Here is a 22,419-nt window from a genome sequence, read left to right on the forward strand (position 1 = left end):
CATGTTTTCTAAAAAACACACCAAAAAACCCAATCGATTTTTAACATATCAATTGTTCAGATCATTAATGGAAAGTGCCAAGTAACTTGTCAAGAGAGGTGCATCTACCAGAGGTTTTTAATCAGGATTTGGGCTGGGCAAGGATGGCTTGTTTATGTGGGAAACTGGGCCTAGTGTCAAATCAGGAAGGTGTTGTTGTTGTTAATATTAATATTATTTAGATTTCCTGTATATACCAGTGTTCATCATAAGATCTCAGGGCGGTTCACAGAATAAAATACAGGATAAAAACAAGTAATGAGGGAATCAAATGCCAGAGCAACTGCTTGAGTAGTCCAGTCAGAAAGGAAATATAAGAAGTTCCAGTAGTAGTGCTTCCCCCCCCTTTAAAAAAATGTTTAGGGGTACTGTCATTTTCCTACTCATATTGAAATACTGCCCCTCAATGAGGCCAAACTTAGATTCACAAAATGTTGAAGGGTATGCGTAACCCCATAAAAAAGCCCTGCCAAGTAGTATTGGAAATTTAAACTCACGTCTCTGACTTGCAGGTCTAAGGGGTGAAGCTAAGTGCTTGCTGAGGAACAGCAAACATCGGGAATTTGGGCCAGGGGCAAGATGGACCATGATAAAGTCTAGGTAGAGCACATAGCAGAGTCTGATAGTAAGGCAGGTTGAGGCACAGGTTGACTCAGTACAGTATATGGTATTTAGAGAAGAACGTAGAAATTTAGCAGAGTAATTACTCTGGTTGAATGTTAACCTACAAAGTCAATTACTGAAAGTTGGATTATGTGGATGTCTCAGGTGGTGAGCAGTTTGAGATATTGTATTTGTCAGATTTTTTTTTTTTTACTTGGGTGAAGATGCAAAGGATGCAGAATCTATTAGGAAATATGCACCCTCTGCACTCTATGTTGCTGGTTTATAATCTGTGACCAGTTTATACATACTTTAAAAAAAAACCATAGGATTACTGATAACTCTAAGAGAATAAAGCTTCCCACTCCCTATACTTTTTCTACAGTCTTGTCAAACAGGCAAAACAATAGTGCATGGATAATAATAATAATAATAATAATAATAATAATAATAATAATAATTTGTTATTTAAATCCCGTTATTTATTTCCCCAGCCACTCTGGGTAGCTCCCAACAGAATTGAGGATGATGATGATGATAAACCGATAAGACATCAGTCATTAAAAACTTCCCTGAACATCTTCAGATGTCTTCTTAAAGTCAGATAGTTGTTTATTTCCTGGACATCTGATGGGAGGGCGTTCCACAGGACGGGCACCACTACCAAGAAGAAACTATTTCAAAATAAAAATAAGCAAACTGGTACTATAAAATGGAACCGAGTTTGTGCAGATACCAAATGTGTATGTACTTGTTAAAGAAAAAAAATGTCTTTTTTTTTAAATAGAAAAGCCTGGTGTGTGCTGGATAGGGCAGTTCAACCTTGAGTGAAAGGATGTTGTGATTTTAAACTTCTGAAAATAATCTCATTGGAACAGCAAAGAGGGGAAAGTCAAGATTCCATGCTATTATTGTTGTTGTTGTTGTTGTTGTTGCTATTATTATTATTAGCAACAGACGTTCATCTTAGTCCATAAGAAAGGGCACTCTACTATTTTGTGACATTTTTGTTGGTCCAGTAAAGGTGTTGCCCAACTGTGGATTTTGACCTTCCTGCAAGTCATGGATTGGATATTGTGGTGGCAATGGTTGGTGTGATGTGTACAGGGCCGCCTTAAGCATATCTGGCGCCCTGGCGCCGTGGTGCGAACTATCCGTCCGGAAACCACCCCCCCCCCCGTTTCCGAGCATGGATGTCTGGCGGGCGCACCGCGCAGCACGGCTTTTGCGGGTGCTGCAGCGCGGTGCCCTGGCGGCGGCGCGGCGCCCTGGCGCATTGCACCACCCAGCCTTGCCTTAGGGCCAGCCCTGGATGTGTACATGGATTATTTTAAAAAAAGAAGTAGGGAAGCTATTCTCTCTTAAGAGGTCATACTTGTAATTCAGTAATTTTTGCCTTTGCAGTACTCTGGACCATTATTCCATTAGCTTGATCTTCGTGGACCATATTCCCTATAGATCAGGGATGTCCAACTGGTCGATTGCGATCTACTGGTTGATTGCGGGGTGTCCCTGGTCAATCCAATGGGTAGATCACTGCCAGTTTTTTTAATATTGGGAGTAGATTGCAGTCTCTTGGAAGTTGGACGTGCCTGCTATAGACCATATTTTCTATGGCCATTCAAAAGACTTTCTAATTAGTGCAATAACTTCTACACTTGGGTGTAAATTTCCTGGCCCTGAGCAACAGACATAGAATGAATTAAATTTTGATTTTGTGTTAATCACACTAAATTCAGCTGGGTGATTTAGTGAATTTAGGTTTCTGTAATTTAAGTTTCCCCCCACTGTCACATTTGTACCTGGTTCTTCATTCTTCAGCAATCCTTTAAGGGTGACTCCTTGGGCTCGTCCTGTTTTGCACAGGAATTTATATGAGGTTCTCCTATATTTACCTTGTAAGGTGTAAGTTTGCAAATTGGTGACTTACTGAAGGCCACCAAGTTAGCTTCATGGCTAAATGGAGATTTGAACTCGAGTCTCACCAGTTTGGGTCCAACAGTCGTGACTATTCAATACCCTGGCTCTAGTCCTAACATCGCTTCAGTTGACTGTGATATGATCTCACCGATTGGATTGTTTCCTTTGTGAGTCACAGTTTAGGCAGGAGTTGTTTGAAATCATGACATTTGCATATGCATTTCAAAGGGATTTTTGATTGACTTCAGTGGGACTTATAGGTAAGAGGAAGTAGGATCACATCCTTCAATCTCTGCTCTGTGATACTTTGCTGTGACTTCTATTTTCCCATCATTTCCAGTGCCCCTCAAACACAAAAATGTCTGCTTTATGTAGTTGTCTTACTATTTCTACTCAAAAAATCCATGGTTTGGCTTCCTTGAGCAGTTTTTTTAATAAAAAAATTATTTGTTTTTGTTTTTTCTCAGCCATCTGTTCCACTTTTTAATTGTGCTGTTTGTCTACCCAACCCAAAGTATTATTGAAAGGATTATCTGTAGTGAAACAGCATAAAATTTTAGTGTGAGTTTAAGTTGGGGAGATAACAGAAGTGAGAATGCAGCTACCAGTAAATATATGCTTGCATATTTGGTGGATGGGGCTATTTCTCTCTCTTGTATTTCAGTATTCTACATCTGCTAGTTGGTTAAATTTAAACTTTATATATTTTATCTAATTATTACTAGCACTGCTCTGAAATGTAGAATTTTTACTGTGTTTTTTGAAAATGTCTTTCATTTGTGATATTTTTTAGTATGTCGTCACTTAGGGACATTTTTCTTTGAAATATCAATACCCTCACAGGGTTGGGTTGTTGGAAAATTGGAAACATGCTATTACGTTACCAACGTTTTCCTGGGAAGGGCAAATCCAAATTAAATGCAGCTTGATGACAATGACATTGTGGGGACACTACAAAAAACTTGCACAACGGAAGAGCACCAATACTACAATAAATCCCTGCTTTTAAGCACCCACAGACGACCTCATATGTCCTTGCCGCCATTACTGTAGATATTTCATAAGCAGAAGCAGCAGAGATAACGGCAGATATGGGCCCAAGGACTGTGCCGCTCACTACTGCTGCACCAACCTGCTGGGCCTGTGGCAGTGCATGGCAGCGGGGAAGGTGTGTTGCAATGGGTGCAGCAGCAGCGTGGCATTTGCAGAGAGAGTGCAGTGGCGCAGGCACAGATCTGTGGGGTGGGGAGCATTTTGCCTCAAGCAGCAAAATGTCCTGGGCTAGCCCTGACCTCAACTCTACCTATTTAGCACATAACACTGCTGACATTTTGTCATGGTGGGTATTAGTTGCTACCACACAACTGTATTCATACCTAGTATTGGAACTTTGCATACTTATATGCAGGGCTTTTTTTTTCAGCCGAAACTCACCGGAACTGAGTTGCATTACGGCACCTCTGTAGTGTTGTGTTCAGGGCTGTGCAGCAGAGGCGGCAAGTTTATAATTTTTTTCCCCAACAGTGGGGTGAATGGGCAAAGAAGAGAAATCCTTCCCCTAAATATATATTAAAAAACCTCAAGTTCCGGCAGCTCTTTTTCCAGAAAACCCCCCACATATATAGATACCAACTGTTTTGCTTCCGAATTTGTACCATTGCTAGTGCATTCGGAACATTTGAAGTGCGATAGATGTATAATACCTATATATGATGAAAATGTATTTTCTGAGCCGTCAGGAAATTTAGTTAGGCTTTGTTTTTATGTAGGGCAGAAGTATGGTATCAGATCTCATAAAAATGCTTGTTTGTTTGTTTGCATGTTTGTTTGCTATTGGAAATACCCATGACCCTAAAATTTATCTAGCATTTTTCAACAAACACAGGTGCAAATAAGCTGACATACATTAGTCCAGGTAGTTTTCCTGGCTTAAAATTATTCATGGTAAATACAAATAAAAGTTATTATAAACAAGGCATTTGTACCATCCAAACATCATGGGAAGCCATAGTCTGAAATGAACTATGGTTTATGGTGAAGAAACAATGCACAGGTGCATTCTGCTCAAGTTGCACCCACCCTGCTCCACCCTTTGCCAAGCCTAGAGGAAACAAACCACTGTACTGTCTTACCGTAGCAAACCAGCCCTCAAGGTTTGTTTCTCTCCCAGCAAACTGATTTTTTTTTAAATCGCTACACTTACTGGTGAAGGGTAAATGCAGCTCTCAGTCTTCTTAGTCTTCTTTCTCCTCTCCCTCGCTGGATGCTGCTGCAGATGATATGAGGACTAGGGGGTTGACCAGTAGCCAGAAGTGCTTGGCTGTGGTTCAGATCCAGAGGTGGGTTGTCTGGGCACATCTACTGCTGCTGGTTTCTTTGTGAGGAACATGGTGATTGGCAGCTGCTCATCAAACATTTCCTTGTACAGTCTCAGAGTGCCTGTAATGCCACAGATCGTCTTAAGGCTGCTCTCCATGGTCAAACTGTGCAAACAGATCATTTGCATGATTTATGACCTGGAAGAGTTGGAAAATTTTATGCAGGTTCTAGCTTGCTGGATCATGCTCACCATCCTCATCCTTAACTTTGTATTCTGAGCTTGATCTGGCAAGTTCTTGCAGCTCTTCAACAGTCAATACCTGTTGGGTCTCCATTAGCTCTTCCACTTCTTACTGAATGATGTCAACAAAGCCACCAGCAGCAACGTGCCTGGCCATCTGCACAATGTTCTCCACCACGGTGGCAATGCTTGGAAATCCCTTGAATTCGTGCACCCATTCCAGCCACAAGTTCCACCAGCATGCACTCACTGTTTCAGGCTTTATTGCATCCACTGCCTGCTTGATGAAGGTGATGCAATGGACGATCCAGATCGGCGTCCATCACATTGATCATTCAGGAGAAGGTGAGCTTCATGTAAGCAGCCTTGAAGCAGCAAATCACAACTTGATCCAGCGGCTGGATGAGGGAGGTTGTATTGGGGGATACGAGGAGGGAGACAACCTCTCCCTTACTGTGTGCAAAGTGGAGTCCCTCAGGATGCCCAAGAGCATTGTCCACTGGCAGCATCGCTTTAATCTGCAGGTGCTTCTCCTCAAGGTAATGCCTCTGGAGTGATATAGTGGAACCAGTCCAGAAATGATGTTGTATTGCCAAAACCCAGGAAGCAGATTCTTGTTCTTGCCTTTTAGGGCACAGGGTGGTTTGAGACCTGTATAGCAAGCCTGGCTTTAAGTGACCAGACACATTGCCAGAGAGCAGCACAGTCACTCAATCCTCTGCAGCAATGAAGCCAAGGGCTTGCTTTTCAGCTTCGGCGATGTAAGTCCACTCAGGAAGACTTGCTCTAGAAACAGGTAGGTAGCCGTGTTGGTCTGAGTCGAAGCAAAATAAAAAAATTCCTTCAGTAGCACCTTAAAGACCAACTAAGTTTATATTTTGGTATGAGCTTTCGTGTGCACGCACACTTCTGAAGAAGTGTCTGAAGAAGTATCTGAAGAAGTGTGCATGCACACGAAAGCTCATACCAAAATATAAACTTAGTTGGTCTTTAAGGTGCTACTGAAGGAATTTTTTTATTTTGCTCTAGAAAGTATGCCTTCTCATCCAGCAGCCACATTAGTGGTGCATTGCACATTTTTGCAGCTTCTCTGTCTGCGGATGCAACCACCCTTGTCGTTTGGATGTTCTTCAGGTTGAAATGGGTCTTAAAGCCATTAAGCCAACCTGGGCTGGCTTTCAATTCCTTGGCAGGCTGGTCCCCATCTGTGGGTGGAAGGTTTGAAGTGCTCATAGAGGTTTCTGGTTCCGGTTCATGTCTTCCGGCCACAAGTTCAGTGCCTTCTCCGTGTTCACCAAAGCCTTGTCCTGCACCTGGCTGGTCACCTTTGCACTTGCTGCCACAGCCCCACAGATCTCCTCATAAAGCCGAACCTGCATGCCACAACACACACATATTTGCCATCCCTCAAGTAGTCCAGCACAGCCAACTTCTCTTCCTCTTTGGTTTCTCAGCAGCTGATGACAATGATTATGCCTTGTCTTTTGAGGCCATTCTGCAGTCTGAAGCTCTGCCAACCACCTTCTCTGCACTGCAACCCCCTCCATTGTCTTTCCAAACCCCTCCACAAGTCTTTCTTGCCTCCTCAAATCACTGTCTCTAGCAACCTGTCCTACACCCAAAGACTCTCACGAGGGCTGCTGGGCTCCCCCCCCCGCTCTCCTACCCCTTCATGCCATTTTATTATTATTCCCCTGTGTGTGCCTTTTTCTGGTAGTCTAGAAAAGCATGAACTAACTGAGAAGTTGTAGTGTCCTTAAATCAGCAAGGGGGAAATACATGAGGGATTGCTTCGCAGAGATTGGCAATCCGTTCATGGAAACTGGTCAAGACCTTGATGTTATTGGCATCTAGGTCATTGCAGACAAAGAAATTCTTGAGAGTACAGCTTCCGCAGAGAGAACTGGTAAAATAAAATAACATCAAAAAAATCTGTACAGTCCCTTTGTTGAGGAACAACTTGCTAACTGGAGCTAAAACCCAGGAAAATGACTTGTTTCAGTGCACCAAACAAGAAGTAATAAGAAAACTACCTGAAGAATCTTTTTCAAGGCTTTTCCTGGTGAATCTGTGGTATGATATTAATATTGAGAAGTTTTTAAACATGAGAATCATCTATTTCCTCCTGTGCTCGCCAGCTACTGTGATATATGTGCAGGCAACAAGTCAGAATTGGTACACCTTTTAGAGGTGACGTGATCAGAATCTGCATAATTTTTCAGGTTTCTGCAATGCCGTAGAGCAACACACCAAACATCGTGAAGCCACATAAACTGTTGCTTCCAGCTGTCATCTGCAATGATACTGTGAAAATGTCTGCAGTGGATTAACTTTGGGCTAGATGCGCCATCTGCTAAGGGACAGGCAAAGGACAAAAAGGTATGGACCCTAAGAGACAGGTCCTTCCAGATTGGGTTATTCCAAAGAATTGATAGCACGTTGTGAGAAATTTCACAAACAGAGCTGCTTGGGACCTTTTCTGTAGGTTGTCTAGCACATTTTCAGGTAGCAACTGTTGTGGATTGCATTCAAGGTAATAAGAATGTATTGGCGTCAATAATTGGATCAACTTGAACAAGCCATGAAGAAGTAGATACTTTCAGTCACCTTATGCTGAATCAGACCATTAACCAGAGCTAAATTTAGGTTTGATGAGGCCCTAAGCTACTGAAGGTAATGGGGCCCTTTATATGTCCAGCTGTCCTTAAGGGACCCCTGACCATTAGGTCCTGTCGTGACCGACTCTGGGGTTGCGCGCTCATCTCGCATTATTGGCCGAGGGAGCCGGCGTATAGCTTCCAGGTCATGTGGCCAGCATGACAAAGCTGCTTCTGGCAAACCAGAGCAGCACATGGAAACACCGTTTACCTTCCCGCTATAGCGGTTCCTATTTATCTATTTGCATTTTGATGTGCTTTCGAACTGCTAGGTTGGCAGGAGCTGGGACCAAGCAACGGGAGCTTACCCCGTCACAGGGATTTGAACCGCCGACCTTCTGATCAGCAAGCCCTAGGCTCAGTGGTTTAGCCCACAGCGCCACCTGTCGCTGTTTTGTCTGTTGAATATATGCTATATGGTAATTTATGGACCTAATAGGTATCTAAAGCCATTTGCACATAACAAAATATGTATTTTATCAAAGTAATTGTTGAACTAAAATACAATTAAGAAGAAGTATATTGTTGTTGTTTAGTCGTTTAGTCGTGTCTGACTAAAATAATTATAATTATTTTAATTATTAAGCTCTAAATTAAAATGATTTTTTTACTCATAACAAACTTAATAATGCAAACACATTGGCATTTGGCAATAACAAAAGTTCCGTTGCAAGCACAATTTACAAAGACGCATAATTTTTGGGGAGGCCCCAAGAGAGTGGGCCCCTAAGCTATAGCTTGTTTAGCTTATACGTAAATCCGGCACTGCCATTAACCCATCTAGCAGCGGCTCTCCAATACAGTACCTCAAAATCCTGCTACCCACATTCCTTTTTGTAACTGGAGATGCCAAGTGCCTTCTGTATGCAGATGAACTTTGAGCCTTCTGTATGCAAATCACGTTCTTTGCCATTAAACAACAGACACAGTGCAAGTTTGCACCTGAAGAAGGTGGCCATTTTGAGATTCCTCAGCCTTCTCTCTACATCTCTCAACCTGCCCTTTTTAGGATCCTATGACTTGTTTGTCTCCTTGGTGGATTACTGAAAGAGTTTAATCCTTGTCCTGGCTCTCATCTTTCTGTTCTTTATGCCTCATTGTTAATGGACACCCTCCAATGGACACACCTGCTTCCCCCATCCTCAGCTTGTGCCTCTGGGTCAAGGTGGGGGGAGGAGGAGGAAGTGGTGTGGTCAGGTTGGTTCATGTTAAAGAAAATAACATGTAACAATGCAGTGTTGTGTGTTTACTATCAGATTCCTGTGAATAGGACACTAGTAACCTTGAGCCATGAGCGTTAATAGCCTGGGATATTCCAATGGCCACATCCATTGGATGTATTTCCATAAGAATTGTTAGATGATCTTCCTTAAGTCTTGCAAATGGTTAGGAAATACCTGGAACTTGGCATACCTCTAGTGAGCTCCTTCCAAGGAAAACCAAACCTAGTGTTTTGCCCCATCGCTACTTGGAGAAGTGATCTGAGTACAGCAGTATGATTCCAATATATCTTACCAACCACCTATCCCAGTTGTTCCCAACATTGCATCACAGGCTGGCATCATGAAGAACCCAGGATATACACATACACATGCAGGAGGAAGTGTATCAAGGTTTATCAGAGGCAAGGAACAGCCTAAGCCCCTTAACACAGTGATGTCCCTGTGTTCACCTTTTGCCTTTCCTCCATGAAAGTAAAGTCTTGCTATTCATTCCTACTAGCTTAAATACTATGGGCAGAACCCAAAGTGCTGACCATTGTATTTAGGTGGGCTCATAGCTCAGTGCAGATGCTTTGCTTGTAGAAGGTCCCTGTCATCTCCAGTTGAAAGGGTCAGATCACATGAGATAAAAGACCCCTGTCTGAGACCATAGTGGACAATGCTGAGCTGGGGTAACAAATAGTCTGATCTGGTACAAGAAAGCTCTATATGGTTCTGTGCTTCAAGCACAGCCAAGACTTTTGACAAGCCCTTTGTCCTTTCCCCTCTTCGAACTGCAGTTCTCTAAGCCTTCCCGGAACTGCTTTTGCAGTGTGGGCTGCAGTTTGATAGCCCTGAGTTCGAAAGCACCCTTGGGTGATCTGAACTAGTGGCTGCATTCTTTGAATCCTAGATCCTCAGTAGTCAGTAGTCTAAATCATCGGATTTATGTTCCAACCCATAATGTTAAACACTTCGAAAGAAGTTTGTGAGCCAGCATTGTGGGTGTGTAGCCAGAAACAAAAATCACATTGTGTTCTTCTTCAGCCAGTTTCTTATCCCGGGGTCTTTTGTGTCCTCAGTTGTTACTGGGCCCCATCCTTTGCACTTTAAATTAATGACAGTGAGTGCCCAAAATGCCTTTACTCCCTAGAGAGGCTGGATTACTTTTTAACACTTTTCATGGGCAAATTAGGCATGTCTTTGGTGCAATGGTCTTTCTCCGTCTCCTTCACTCTCTGTCACCGAGAACGATCTAGAAGAAGAGGAGGCTGGCTTTGCAGATCTGTTTTTAAGGAAGAAAAAAGGAAATGGGACTAGCAAAGATGCAGTGTTGGAAGGTGCTGATGATGGAATTCTGCCTATAGGTTTGTGGGTTGTTGGTTTTGTTTGTTTGTTTGTTTTAATTAAAAAAAAGAGGAGAGAAGATCCAGGAAACTGGGACCTGCTGGGAACAGAACAACTTTGGATTCTTAAGATTTAGGGCAAGTTTCAATTGGTTTTTATTGTGTTCCACTGTCACCCAAATGGATGTGGATAGTAGCAATCATAGCCACATAAGTTAATGGCACATGTGAAAGACAGATAAGAAACTCCCCCTGTGTACATAATAGGGGCATATGTACTTAGTAAGTTGACACACAAAAATGTCTATGGTGAGCAAGTTGGCCTTTAGAGCTGTTTAGTTTTGGTTTTTTTTAAAAAAAAACACCTTACACACAAGTGTTTGTTTATTCTTTTATTGCAAATGACCCTTGGGACTGAAGGGGGGTGTTTTTTAAAAATTTTCTAATTGCTAATTTACTTGTTTTAATCAAGCCATGTCTACTTTTATTATTGTAGATTATATTGATCCTTGGCCACATCTGCGTTTGTGCTTACTTTGTGTCTTGGTTTTGGTTGTAATTCCCTGAAACAATTATAGTTTAAAAGGGTTAAAAACAGTTATAAGTCTGATGGATTCAGTTCTAGCTTTGCTACTGATTGACTATCTAAGGAACTAAATCATCAACTTGGAGGGCCTTAGGGAGCAATCCTGTACCAAGACCTTCTGGGTTTATGGACAATTGAGGTTCGATAGCTACAGTCATTCTTGGACCAGGAGAGCCTGGCCAAAGTAGTTCATGCACTGATTACATCTAGGGTGGATTACTGCTTCCCTTGCGCTTTATCCAGAAGCTGCAGTTAGTGCAGAATGCTGCAGCGCGATTTCTGACAGGAATGAGGTCTTGTAAGCATATAACACCTCTGCTCAGAAGTTGGCACTAGTTGCCAATCTGCTACTGGGCCAAGTTTATTTTATGGAATAGAATTAACGAGCAAGGCTAGGATTCAACGGCCCTCTGGCTGAACCTGGAGATTCCTGGTCCAGCCCAGACTACACTGGCTTAATTCCCTCATCCTCAGCTCATCTGGAGATACGCTGGCATATTTCCCCCATCTAGGTGCAGCCAATACTCACTTGAGAGAGCGGAATCTGATGGATCTTAAGCTGCTCTAACCCCCCCCCCAAAAAAAGGGTTGTGGTGGGACCAGAGGGACTTAGGCTGAATCCTGTGCCTGTTCAGCACAGTCTTGTGACTTGGCAACCAGGAGTACGGTAAGTTAAGCCAGAGGGGGGAAAAAGGCTGGTGTAACTTAAACGCTATTTTAAAGTCTTGTTTTCCTTCTGGCAGGCTCATACCAGTTTAGCCAGCAATACTGAATGGACTTTGGATCTGGTGTTACTTTATGCTAAATTAATTTACACCAGGCTTGCTTTATGCCAGCTTCTTGTGTATGGGGTTGCTCCCTTCGTACAACTTGCAAGTCATTACTCTCTCACCCTCATCTTTGAACTGCTAAATGGGAATACAATAAGCACACAATTTACAGTACGTGCATTTTACTTATGCACATTCAGCTTTACACGTTTTTCCAAAAAGAAGAAGTTTTAACTAAAAGGGGCTGGGAAGGGGGTGGACATCAGAGGGGGGAAGACTTTGGCAATCCCACCCACCATTGCACCCAATGTTTTTCTGACCATACATGATTTTGGCATTAGGTATAATCCCCAGAACGTTACCCCCCTCGTAAGATACCAGGGGCGTACCCAGGATTAAAACTAGGGGGGGCAATCAGGAGCGGGAGGGTGGCGAGCACGCTGGGGCTGCTGCTGGCGTCGGAGCAAGAGCCGAGCCCTTTCCCTTCTAGGCTGTGTCGCCAGCGGGATGCCTGCCTTCCTCGCTTGGCTGCTGCCTGTTTCATCACTTTATAACCATTTAATTTTTTGCTTCTGGGAGGGCAGCTGCCCCCCGCTGCCCCATGCTGGGTACGCCCATGTAAGATACTGTAATACTACCTTACAGGATTGTTGTAAGAATTACTGAGATGAGCATTATGCTGTTTGAGCCAGGATTGTGTTTTCAGGACTTTGCTGTGCACTCTTGAGACTAGGTTCTTTTTTCAGACAAATAACTGGAACTATGCATTCTTAATTCTGCACTGTTTTGTTACCTTGGCATTACGTGTGGTGCAGTTATTTCAGAGCAGGTGCCACCTCAGTATTCTTATAAAATGATCCAGAATATCCATCTTCATAACATACTACAGTATTGGGGCTCAGTAATGGAGCCTAATATGGTAGTTATCTTGCTTATTATGCCTGTAATTATTATTAAAAGGTTTCTGTAAAGAGTGAATTGCGAAGTATGTGGTAAACTCATGGGATATCGTATCATTCTTTTCTAGTTAATATGACTTGAGTATGATTTTCCATTTCTATAATTAAAACCCCTGAAAAATTAATTACAATGAGAGACTGACTCTTGGGATAGATAGAAAGAAAGGGGAAGGATCCTTTTGATTGAGAATTGCTAATTGAGAATTTAGCAGCCTCGGGGATTTGATAAGCTATTGTTATATTGTACTTGAGAGTCGTTGTGCAATAGATAAAATAATATTTTATTAAATATGTGAGGATATTGCTTTATAATTGTTTCAGTTCTTGGATATTGGGGGGGGGTGTTAAATGAATTTAAGTCGTTTCAATACATTCTTTTTCTCAAAATTATATTTTCCATTTATTCAGTTGTGAAGTATGGTAATGCATTGCTATTACGGTTATCAAAACATGCTTTGCTTGGATCACACCAGGGACAGTCTAGCTCAATATTGCAATAGCTTCCAAATAGTTTTCCCATAGTTTTCCAATAGCATCCAGCCCTTGGAAATCCACAATCAGGCTATGGAGATGATACATAGCTGCCAAGTTTTCCCTTTTCTCGCGAGGAAGCCTATTCAGCATGAGGGAAAATCCCTTAAAAAAAGGGATAACTTGGCAGCTATGAGATGATAGCCATCTCAAATTTATTCCAACCCTCTGGTTATCAGAGGCACATTAAATCGGAATAAAGAGGTTGCCCTTAGCCAACCGGGCTTGTAGACATTGATAGATCTAACCTACGTGGATTTAGCCAATGCAAATTACTTCAAAATGCAGGTGGTGAATAAAAATACAGAATGACTTTTGTTTATAACTATTGCATGTTGGTATTATTGTGTACTCTACATATGCAGTGGAAGCCATAGTCTAACATCATCAGCATGTTCACAAACCTTTCTGTCAGTTAACTTAATTTTTATGTCAAGTTTATAACATTTTGGTGGATAGCTCTGTGTCGCAAAATCGGTCGTGTCCATTCATATCAGATATAACTGTTGTGAATTAAACTGATGTGAACAAGGACTGCATGGCATTTGAATAGACTGGGCTATGTAGAATACAAACAGAATTGCAGCTTTTGGGAGAATTGAAACAACAGTACCATATATTCTGGATACTCAGTTGTATCAGATTCATGGCCATTATTAGGTATTTTATTTGAAAATAGCATGGTCATAAAAATGCATGTTTTCTTCATTTCTTCTAGTTTAATCAGATAGAAGCTAATGAAAATGGTGAAATTGTTAAAAATGGGTGAAATTGTGGCACTTATCAGCTAACAATATCTATGTGTATATCTGTTGAATTAAATAGGACTTTCTCCTGAGTATGTGGGTATAGGATTGATGCCTAAATGGTATTTTTGTTATGTCTTTCTATGCAAGGCTTATATCAGGGGTTGCCAACCTGACATTTGTGGGCACTGTGGTGCCCGTGAAAGATTTAATTGGTGTCCCGGGGTAGTTCCCCGGTTTTGAAGAAGAAACAGTTCTCTTAAAAATAAATTTGTGGGGCAAAATGTGGAGGTACCTTCTAAGCATTTTCTGTGAAATTAGAGTGAGTGTGATATGCCATTTTCCATGGAACTGAGAAACGCTCCCCCTTGTTAGGCAGAAACACCATCGGTGTGTGTGCAATCACTATTGTTTGATGTCCAGTCAGGACATTGCTTACTTCCTGTGATAAGTATAAGGTTGTCAGGGTAGTTGTCTCTCCAATTTTGAGTTATGCCAGCCTCCCCCATGGTAGCCATTTTGTGACTGGCACCCCCAACACTTGCCCCAAAATTGAAATGTGTCCCTGGTCCAGAAAGGTTGGTGACTCCTGAGTTATAAGAATCATATCAATCTATATCAAAGTATTTGTACCTGGAAGTAATTATATTTTTAAATATATATATATTTAAATCACCAACAACCAAACACAAACAGTGAAACCCCCCCCCCAGGTGGCCGATACATTAGGTATACATAAACAATTACATATATACATATATATATATATATATATATATATATATATATATGTATGTATATCAACCATATGTACAATTCTATATATATTAAGCTCCACATTCCAGAAGGTTTATTTCACTTTTAACATTTTAATTACCCCAGATTGTTCAAACCTACACAAATAATTCAATATCTTTTCAAACCAATCCTCCTCTTTCTCACTGACCTTAAACCCTTTCATTTTACGCATCTTCACAGTTAGGTATTCTAAAATTATAATATTATTCAATTTTTCCCTCCATTTGTTCACCCCTAGCTCTTCTGCATTTTTCCAATTACTTGCTATAACCTTTCTAGCTGCAATTACCATCAATTTTACCCATTTACGTTCCTCTTTTGTTTTTAATCCGGTGCTACCCAGGCTAATAAGAACCGTTAATTTAGATATTTCCACACTTCTACCCACAATTCTCAATATTTCTATACCAATCTGTTTCCAAAACTTATTAACTAACGGACAATCCCACCACATATGACTGTACGTTCCCATCACTCCACATTTCCTCCAGCAATTCTTACTTCCGGATTTTGTGATATGATACAACCTTACTGGTTACAGGTAGGTAGCCGTGTTGGTCTGGATCGAAGTAAAATAAAAAAATTCCTTCAGTAGCACCTTAAAGACCAACTAAGTTTTTATTTTGGTATGAGCTTTCGTGTGCATGCACACTTCTTCAGATACAGTGAAATGGAAGTTTCCAGGCACTTATGTAGAGAAGGGGTGGGGAGGGGTGGGGATGGGGAGGGGGGATCACTCAGAAGGGTGGTGGAAATGGGTGATTGACTGACTGATAGCTGTTGATGACCGCAAACGACTGCAAATGGTTTTGCATGAAAAAGCAAGGGTGGAGATGGCTGAAGATCGCTTATCATGTATAATGAGATAAGAACCCGATATCTCTGTTCAAACCAGGTCCCTCCATGGTTTTGAGCTTGGTGATAAGTTGCAATTCAGCAACTTCTCTTTCCAGTCTATTTCTGAAATTCTTTTGTAGTAAGACAGCTACTGTAGCTGTCTTACTACAAAAGAATTTCAGAAATAGACTGGAAAGAGAAGTTGCTGAATTGCAACTTATCACCAAGCTCAAAACCATGGAGGGACCTGGTTTGAACAGAGATATCGGGTTCTTATCTCATTATACATGATAAGCGATCTTCAGCCATCTCCACCCTTGCTTTTTCATGCAAAACCATTTGCAGTCGTTTGCGGTCATCAACAGCTATCAGTCAGTCAATCACCCATTTCCACCACCCTTCTGAGTGATCCCCCCTCCCCATCCCCACCCCTCCCCACCCCTTCTCTACATAAGTGCCTGGAAACTTCCATTTCACTGTATCTGAAGAAGTGTGCATGCACACGAAAGCTCATACCAAAATAAAAACTTAGTTGGTCTTTAAGGTGCTACTGAAGGAATTTTTTTATTAACCTTACTGGTGTATAATACCATTTTTGTATCAGCTTCAACCCCTGTTCCTGGATTATCCTAGAGGTTGCAACAAAGGGTGGTTGCTGAAAAATTCTTTCCCAATCTTCATCTAAAATCTGTTCCTGGATATCTAACTTCCAATATTATTTCAAACTTTCTTTTGGTGATTTCCCCATATTTAATAATACCTTAAATAATTTTGAAACTATTTTGGCCCTATCTATCCTATAACCTTTCACTAATTCTTCGAAGGGTGTAATAATTCTTTTACCATGTTTTTAAACTTCTTCTTCCTTCAACAGGGAAAAAAATGGGTTTTTCTTTAACCAAAGAACTTCCTTCTTCCATCGTACCTTCTGTTTCCCAACTTTTCTCCATATCATGAATTGAAATCTCCTTTAATTTATCCCCTACCTCTTTTGGGATGAGCTCCCGTAACGGGGCCATTTTATCATAATGCCACATTTTGGTAAGAGGAGAAAGGTCAGGAAAAAGCTTACTTCTCCACTTCTCCCATACCCAAATGGACCCCATAAATGTTGACATTTTGTCTACTTCCTTTTTCCTTTTCCTCCTATCGAATATTCTTATTTTCCCTCCTACTGCTTCCAAGTTCTCTCACTCTATACTACCCAAACCTTCCCCCTTTTCTCCCTCCAACCAAATCATAAGATGTCTTAGTTGGTAAGCTTCATAACATAAAGCCAGATTGGGAATCTGCCATCCTCCATCTTGGATTCTGTGATACCTATATCTGCCAGCCATCCTTTGTTTCTTGGATGCAAAAACAAACCTATCGATTTCCCCTTGTCACCCCTTCAAAATCCGTTCCGGTAAATGCCAGAGTAATACATAAAAAAGATACGTTAATCTGGGTAACAAAAACATTTTAACTAATGCAATTCTTGTACTAATTGATTCCTTCCTTTTCTCCCATATTCTCAACTTCGACTGAATACCACTCCAAATTTCTTTATAATGGAAGTAATTACAGTATAATTGATCTCAACTTACTTTCCTAGAGGGCTAAAGAGAACTGCCTTACTTAAATTCCATTGAAACCCAGGACTCTTACTCCCAAGTGTTAGTTTTCCTTTTTTAGATTTCTCAATAAATTACTTGCCTCAGTCTCCTGTGTGAGAGCGCTTAGCTTTCTTTAAAACAATTAAATAAAAGCAGCTTTAATGAAATTGCTCTGCTTCCAGATTGTGTCCTTCTCTGCTTTAAATGAAAAGATGTTTGCTCTATATAGAAGAGCCCTTGATATTTGCAAACCGCAATGTCAGTATCATGGAGATTATTTACTTGATGAGTTAAAGGAAAGGTCATAGGGGTTAGACCTAGTGGGAGGGGAGTGGTCTTGGTTAACTATTTAACCTATGGTACTACCGGTACTTCATCATTTTATGGTTGAGATCAATTATTCTAGGCCTTTGTCAGTTCTCTTTCACTTTGTCCTATCATTCCTTGAAAGGATTCCACCACCCTTTTTTCTATATACACCATTTTAAAATTGGTTATATTGTGACATCATGGGGGAGAAAATAGTTGAAGACTACAGTTATAAGCAGACTTAGGTTCCATTTGAAATCAGGAAACTTAGCGTCCAAGTAAATGTACGGAGGATGTTGTTAAAGTGTCACAAAAAAAAATGAACAAAGACTTTAGATTAAAACATTTGGTTTGTATTTTTGTTTCAGCGCTGCCTTGTTGTGCATCCTTTAAAACAACAGCAAGGTAACCAGTGATGTTTCATGTACCACTTATTTATATGCCTATATCTCCAGCAAGAAGAAACCTACCTATTTTAGCAGTTTATTTGCAGAGGGTCACTTGGAAGCCTCCCTTTTTCTCTCTTGCTACCGGTTTGATTTTCCAGCAGGCAACTGCTCTGTGGTGTCACCGATCCCAATCTGTTCCTTTGAGATCCAGAGCTTGTCATTGCTGGGGTTGATTTTTAAAAATAGCATTACTAACCCTTTCCCCCTGTAATTTTCTGTTGCTTGCACTGGTACTTTCTCGGGCTTTTGTAAAAGCTATTTTAATCATTGTAGGCAGTTTCAACTGGAGACACTGTCCTTAGTGCTGATTTCACTTACCGTTGGCTTGAACCTGTTTGTGCACATCTGTTTTAGCAGAGTCAATCTCTTATTTGCAGCAGAATATGAGGCTTATTATGGAGGCCATATTATGAACTGAATTGTGTTTCTAAGGTTGTGTTTTTTAAAAGCTCAAGTTCCCCAAACCCTCAGAACCCAGCATCTAATCTTCCACTGAAACAATCTGATTGGTATTTCTAGATGGAAAAAAGAGAGGCTGTGGCATTGTTTTGAACAAAAACAAAACTTCCAAGCATTTGTTTATTATAAGGGGGAAAAGCAGGAATACCATATATATAAGGTGTGTGTTTGATATGTTGGTTGGCATGGTTTTGGTTTCTGTATCAACATAATTAGAGAATGTTGCTAAATCCACACCATTTGGAGTTGCTAGATCAACTGCTGTGAAACATCTGGATATCAAACATGTTGCTTCCTTAATTGGCCACCAGTTCCTTGAAATTAACTTTAGACTAGTGATGCTAAACTTTCTAGTAAATCTCTTTAAGATCAGCGCTTTACAGGCAGCTATCAAATGCTATGCTAGGCTCCTCTGCAATAGTGAAGGAAATATGTATTTTGAACATTGGATAACCTGAACAAAAGCATTAAAGATGATTCAATTTTTGTTATATTACATCGTCTTTAACGATTACAATTGGAACTGGGGCCTTCTGTAATAAGTCTGTTTGTTTCTCTTCCTCTTGATATTTTTATTTCCCTTTTCAGATGGGCTTCTGTAGGTTCTTGCCACTTCAAAGGTCAGAAAGTCCCTCCTCCTTCCTCTTGCTTCACAATGCACACTAGGAGAGAGGCGTTCTCCCTTTCTGCATATTCCTCCTCTTGATCTGTGCGATATTGTGGTTGACCAGATTTAAAACACTACAGTATTTAGGATCCCTGCAGTGCCATTTTACGTATTTGGACCTGGAAAGTGCCCCTGGCAATAACTACCTGAATTTCTTTTAATTACATAATATAGCTGCATTTACTTCGGATTCTTTTTGACTGACGCTGTAAGGCAATTGTAACCATGGATGATGGGATTAAGTGCCTCTTGAAGTGACTTTAGCTTCTTGTGGGAACAAAGGGATAGAAGGGAACACTTAGCCCCTTTTTGAGTAAGCAGCTTTCTCCCCCCCTCCACCACCAGCATATAAAAGAAATACAATTAACAAACATTATCCCCAGAGTTAAATTGAAATGTACATGCAGACAAGAGCTGCTCTTGACTGCAATTAGACATATATGATCTGAGGTATTTTAGCCATTCATTGTTGCTAATTCTGTGAGAAACAAGCCATTGGAACAAAATGATTAAAATGTTAGGCCAATAGCTGGGATTATTAGTCTGCAAAAATCGGCCTTTTCCGCAGCTTTGAATAGTCTGTTAAAACCAAGTAAAAAGTAATTAAAAGCAAACATCAGTTGACCATTGTTGGGGATGTATTCTGAACTGCCTGCAGAGGCATGGCAGACTAGAAAGATTTTCAGCAGACGCCTGCAGAATTTCTTTTGGCAGGATGTTCCACAGGACTGGACTGATGACAGTAAAGGAACATTCCCCATTGTTGTCAAACAAACCTCACGCACCTCAGCCCAGGACTAATTGCAGCCATCAGCAGCCATTAACAGCCATCTACAGGTTTACCACTCCCATCACCCATTCCCACCCACCCCCACCACCCTCTGTATATATATAGGGTCTGACACTTCTGTTTCTAGTGTATCTGAAGAAGTGTGCACGCACACGAAAGCTCATACCAAAATATAAACTTAGTTGGTCTTTAAGGTGCTACTGAAGGAATTTTTTTCATTTTGCTCACCAACTCAGGCAACCTCTGAAGGTGCTCCTGCAGAGGAGCTCAGTGATTGAACTGAATGATAAGAGTTCAGGTTGTCCTTGAGATATCCTGGACCCAAGTTGCTCTGGGCTTTGTAAATGGGCAGGTGGGCAGCAGTGGCATCACATGTCCTTGGCCAGTGTTAGCTGTCACATTTACAGGTCAATCCTATGCATGTCTACTAGAAGTCAACTCCATATAATTCAGTGGTGCTCACTTGCAGGTAGATGTGTGTGCAGTCTCAATTAGTCATCAGCTTGAACTCAAAGAACGATGCCTTATATTGAGTGAGAGCATTGGTCCCGCCAGCTCAGTGTTGCCTACACTGAGCTAGCAGCAGTTCTCCAGCGCTGGCCTTAACTGGAGGTGTCAAGAGTTGAACCAGGGACCTTCTCATAGCTGCCAAGTTATCCCTTTTTTTAAGGGAAATTCCCTTATGCTGAATAGGCTTCCTCGTGAGAAAAGGGAAAACTTGGCAGCTATGGACCTTCTGTATGCAAGGTAGGCCATCTGCCACTGAGATATAAGCCTTCCATGACACAGTGACATCAACTTCATGAGAGCTACTCAATTTTTTCTTACACTAGCCATCAAAGTTGGTGGTCATCACTGCTTTCTCTGTAGGCCACTTCCATAACTTAACTATGTGCTGTTTGAAGAGGTGCTGTATGCTTAGCATGATACGATTCTGAATCCAGGACTTTGTTTTGATTACCAGAACTGAACTGAGCACACAGTCCTTCCACACACACAAATTATTCATTGCCATCCCTGCCTCCAACCCCGCTTTCTTCATTTCAACAAGGTGATATGAAGTGCATGTATTTTGTTGTTCCCATTCTTAAACATCTGGGAGGCGGAAATGTTTGCTGATCTACATCACATCACCTGGGATTTACCCTTTGGCTACCCCTACCCTTGGAGTTAAGGCGGCATGCAGATGTTAACAAAGTAAGCCGTTCTTGTCAGTAGTTAAAGTAGCAGTGGAACTTCTTGAAAGCGTTTAAGAAGTACAGCCTGAGATTAATAGAGATCTCATCTTTTTTTTTACAGGAATCCTTTTCTGCCTTTTCCTGCTCCTAAGCTTTGCTATCGCTTGACACCGTCTCGTAGCTACATACCCCGAAGGGCTGTTCTCTACGTGCCAGCTGATGACGAGAGGAAGATACGGAAAATCTCATCTGTCGATGTGGATTGTGCTGTGCTAGATTGTGAAGATGGGGTTGCTATAAATAGGAAGGTAAGCAATAGATTCTCCATCATGTTACATGGGATTATTACACATTATAGCTGTGCATAGAAATCAAGCCATTTCACACAAATTTATGTCCTGGTGCTGTCAACTCTGTTTCCAGTTGCAAGCAGTACTCAGAAGGCTGTTGTACAGGAGCGTATCAATGTGCAGATCTCGCAAATCAGTTGCACGTTGGCATGTGCTCATATCGCTGCTGATCTTCAGAAATGCTGAAATGCAGGCAAAGGCTCATTATGACGCCCTCTCTTTTCTGGTGTTTTTTTTTGTGTGTGTGTGATCTTGACCCTGGTTCAGACTATCAGAGAATGCCCACATGAGCAGTGACAGCAAAGTCAAGCCTGGGGTTTGCCTAAGACACATGCACCAACTGGGATAGCAGCAAATTGTTGTCGTTTTTAAATAGCCATCATACTGATACAACGCTAATTTTGAATCAGTGGTTTCTTTTGCTGCAGGAGTATAACCCAGATATGTGGAGCAGTGGATTTTTAGTATGCGTATTTCTCTCCCAACGCTCTCTTTTCCCGAGTGAAAATAGTTTTTTTCTCCTGTTGCAGAGTGTGTCCATTTCCGTGTGTCATCCTTTCTTTCTTCTTCCAGAGTGGATTGAATAGAGGCTTCATTGTTCGTTCCTTTAGGGATCAAACTGTTGCTCTTATTAGAATGCTTTCTAGGGCAGTATCGTCTTCTATTGTTAACACTTTAAAGCAGCAGAAAGGATTCTTTACAGCTCCTAGATAAGGTCAACACGGCAATATCTCTGCCCGAGTCCTTACTTTGGTGCTAAATGAATTGCTGGTTGCTTCTCATTGGGCCTAGGGAGTAAAAACTCAGCACTGTGGCATTATGGTCCTGAGATGGATGAGCCCAGCAAGCTCCAAGTACAGAGTTATCACGTTTAATAAAGCAAATTACCTTTTAAATAGTTATTATCTCTGGGAGTGTATCTCCCCATAGGAACTGACCTAGACCCTGCACTCACCATCTGAGGCCCTTCTTTGTGTGCCTCCAGAGGGTGACAACATCAGAATAGGCCTTTTCTGAGGTGACTCGCCATTTGTGGAACGCTCTCCCCAGGGAGGCTTGCCTGGCGTT

General features: G+C 41.4%; 1 protein-coding gene across 1 annotated transcript in view; it reads left to right on the plus strand.

Annotated features, from left to right (window-relative positions):
- Positions 1-22,419, plus strand: part of CLYBL (citramalyl-CoA lyase) — a 199,674-nt gene that overhangs the window by 93,428 nt on the left and 83,827 nt on the right. The window contains exon 2 of the mRNA XM_035114469.2: positions 21,123-21,309. Within this exon, the coding sequence (XP_034970360.2) occupies positions 21,123-21,309 (187 nt within the window). The remainder of the gene's footprint in view (positions 1-21,122; positions 21,310-22,419) is intronic.

The sequence above is a fragment of the Zootoca vivipara genome, chromosome 4 (assembly GCF_963506605.1).
Source record: "Zootoca vivipara chromosome 4, rZooViv1.1, whole genome shotgun sequence".
Taxonomy (NCBI): domain Eukaryota; kingdom Metazoa; phylum Chordata; class Lepidosauria; order Squamata; family Lacertidae; genus Zootoca; species Zootoca vivipara.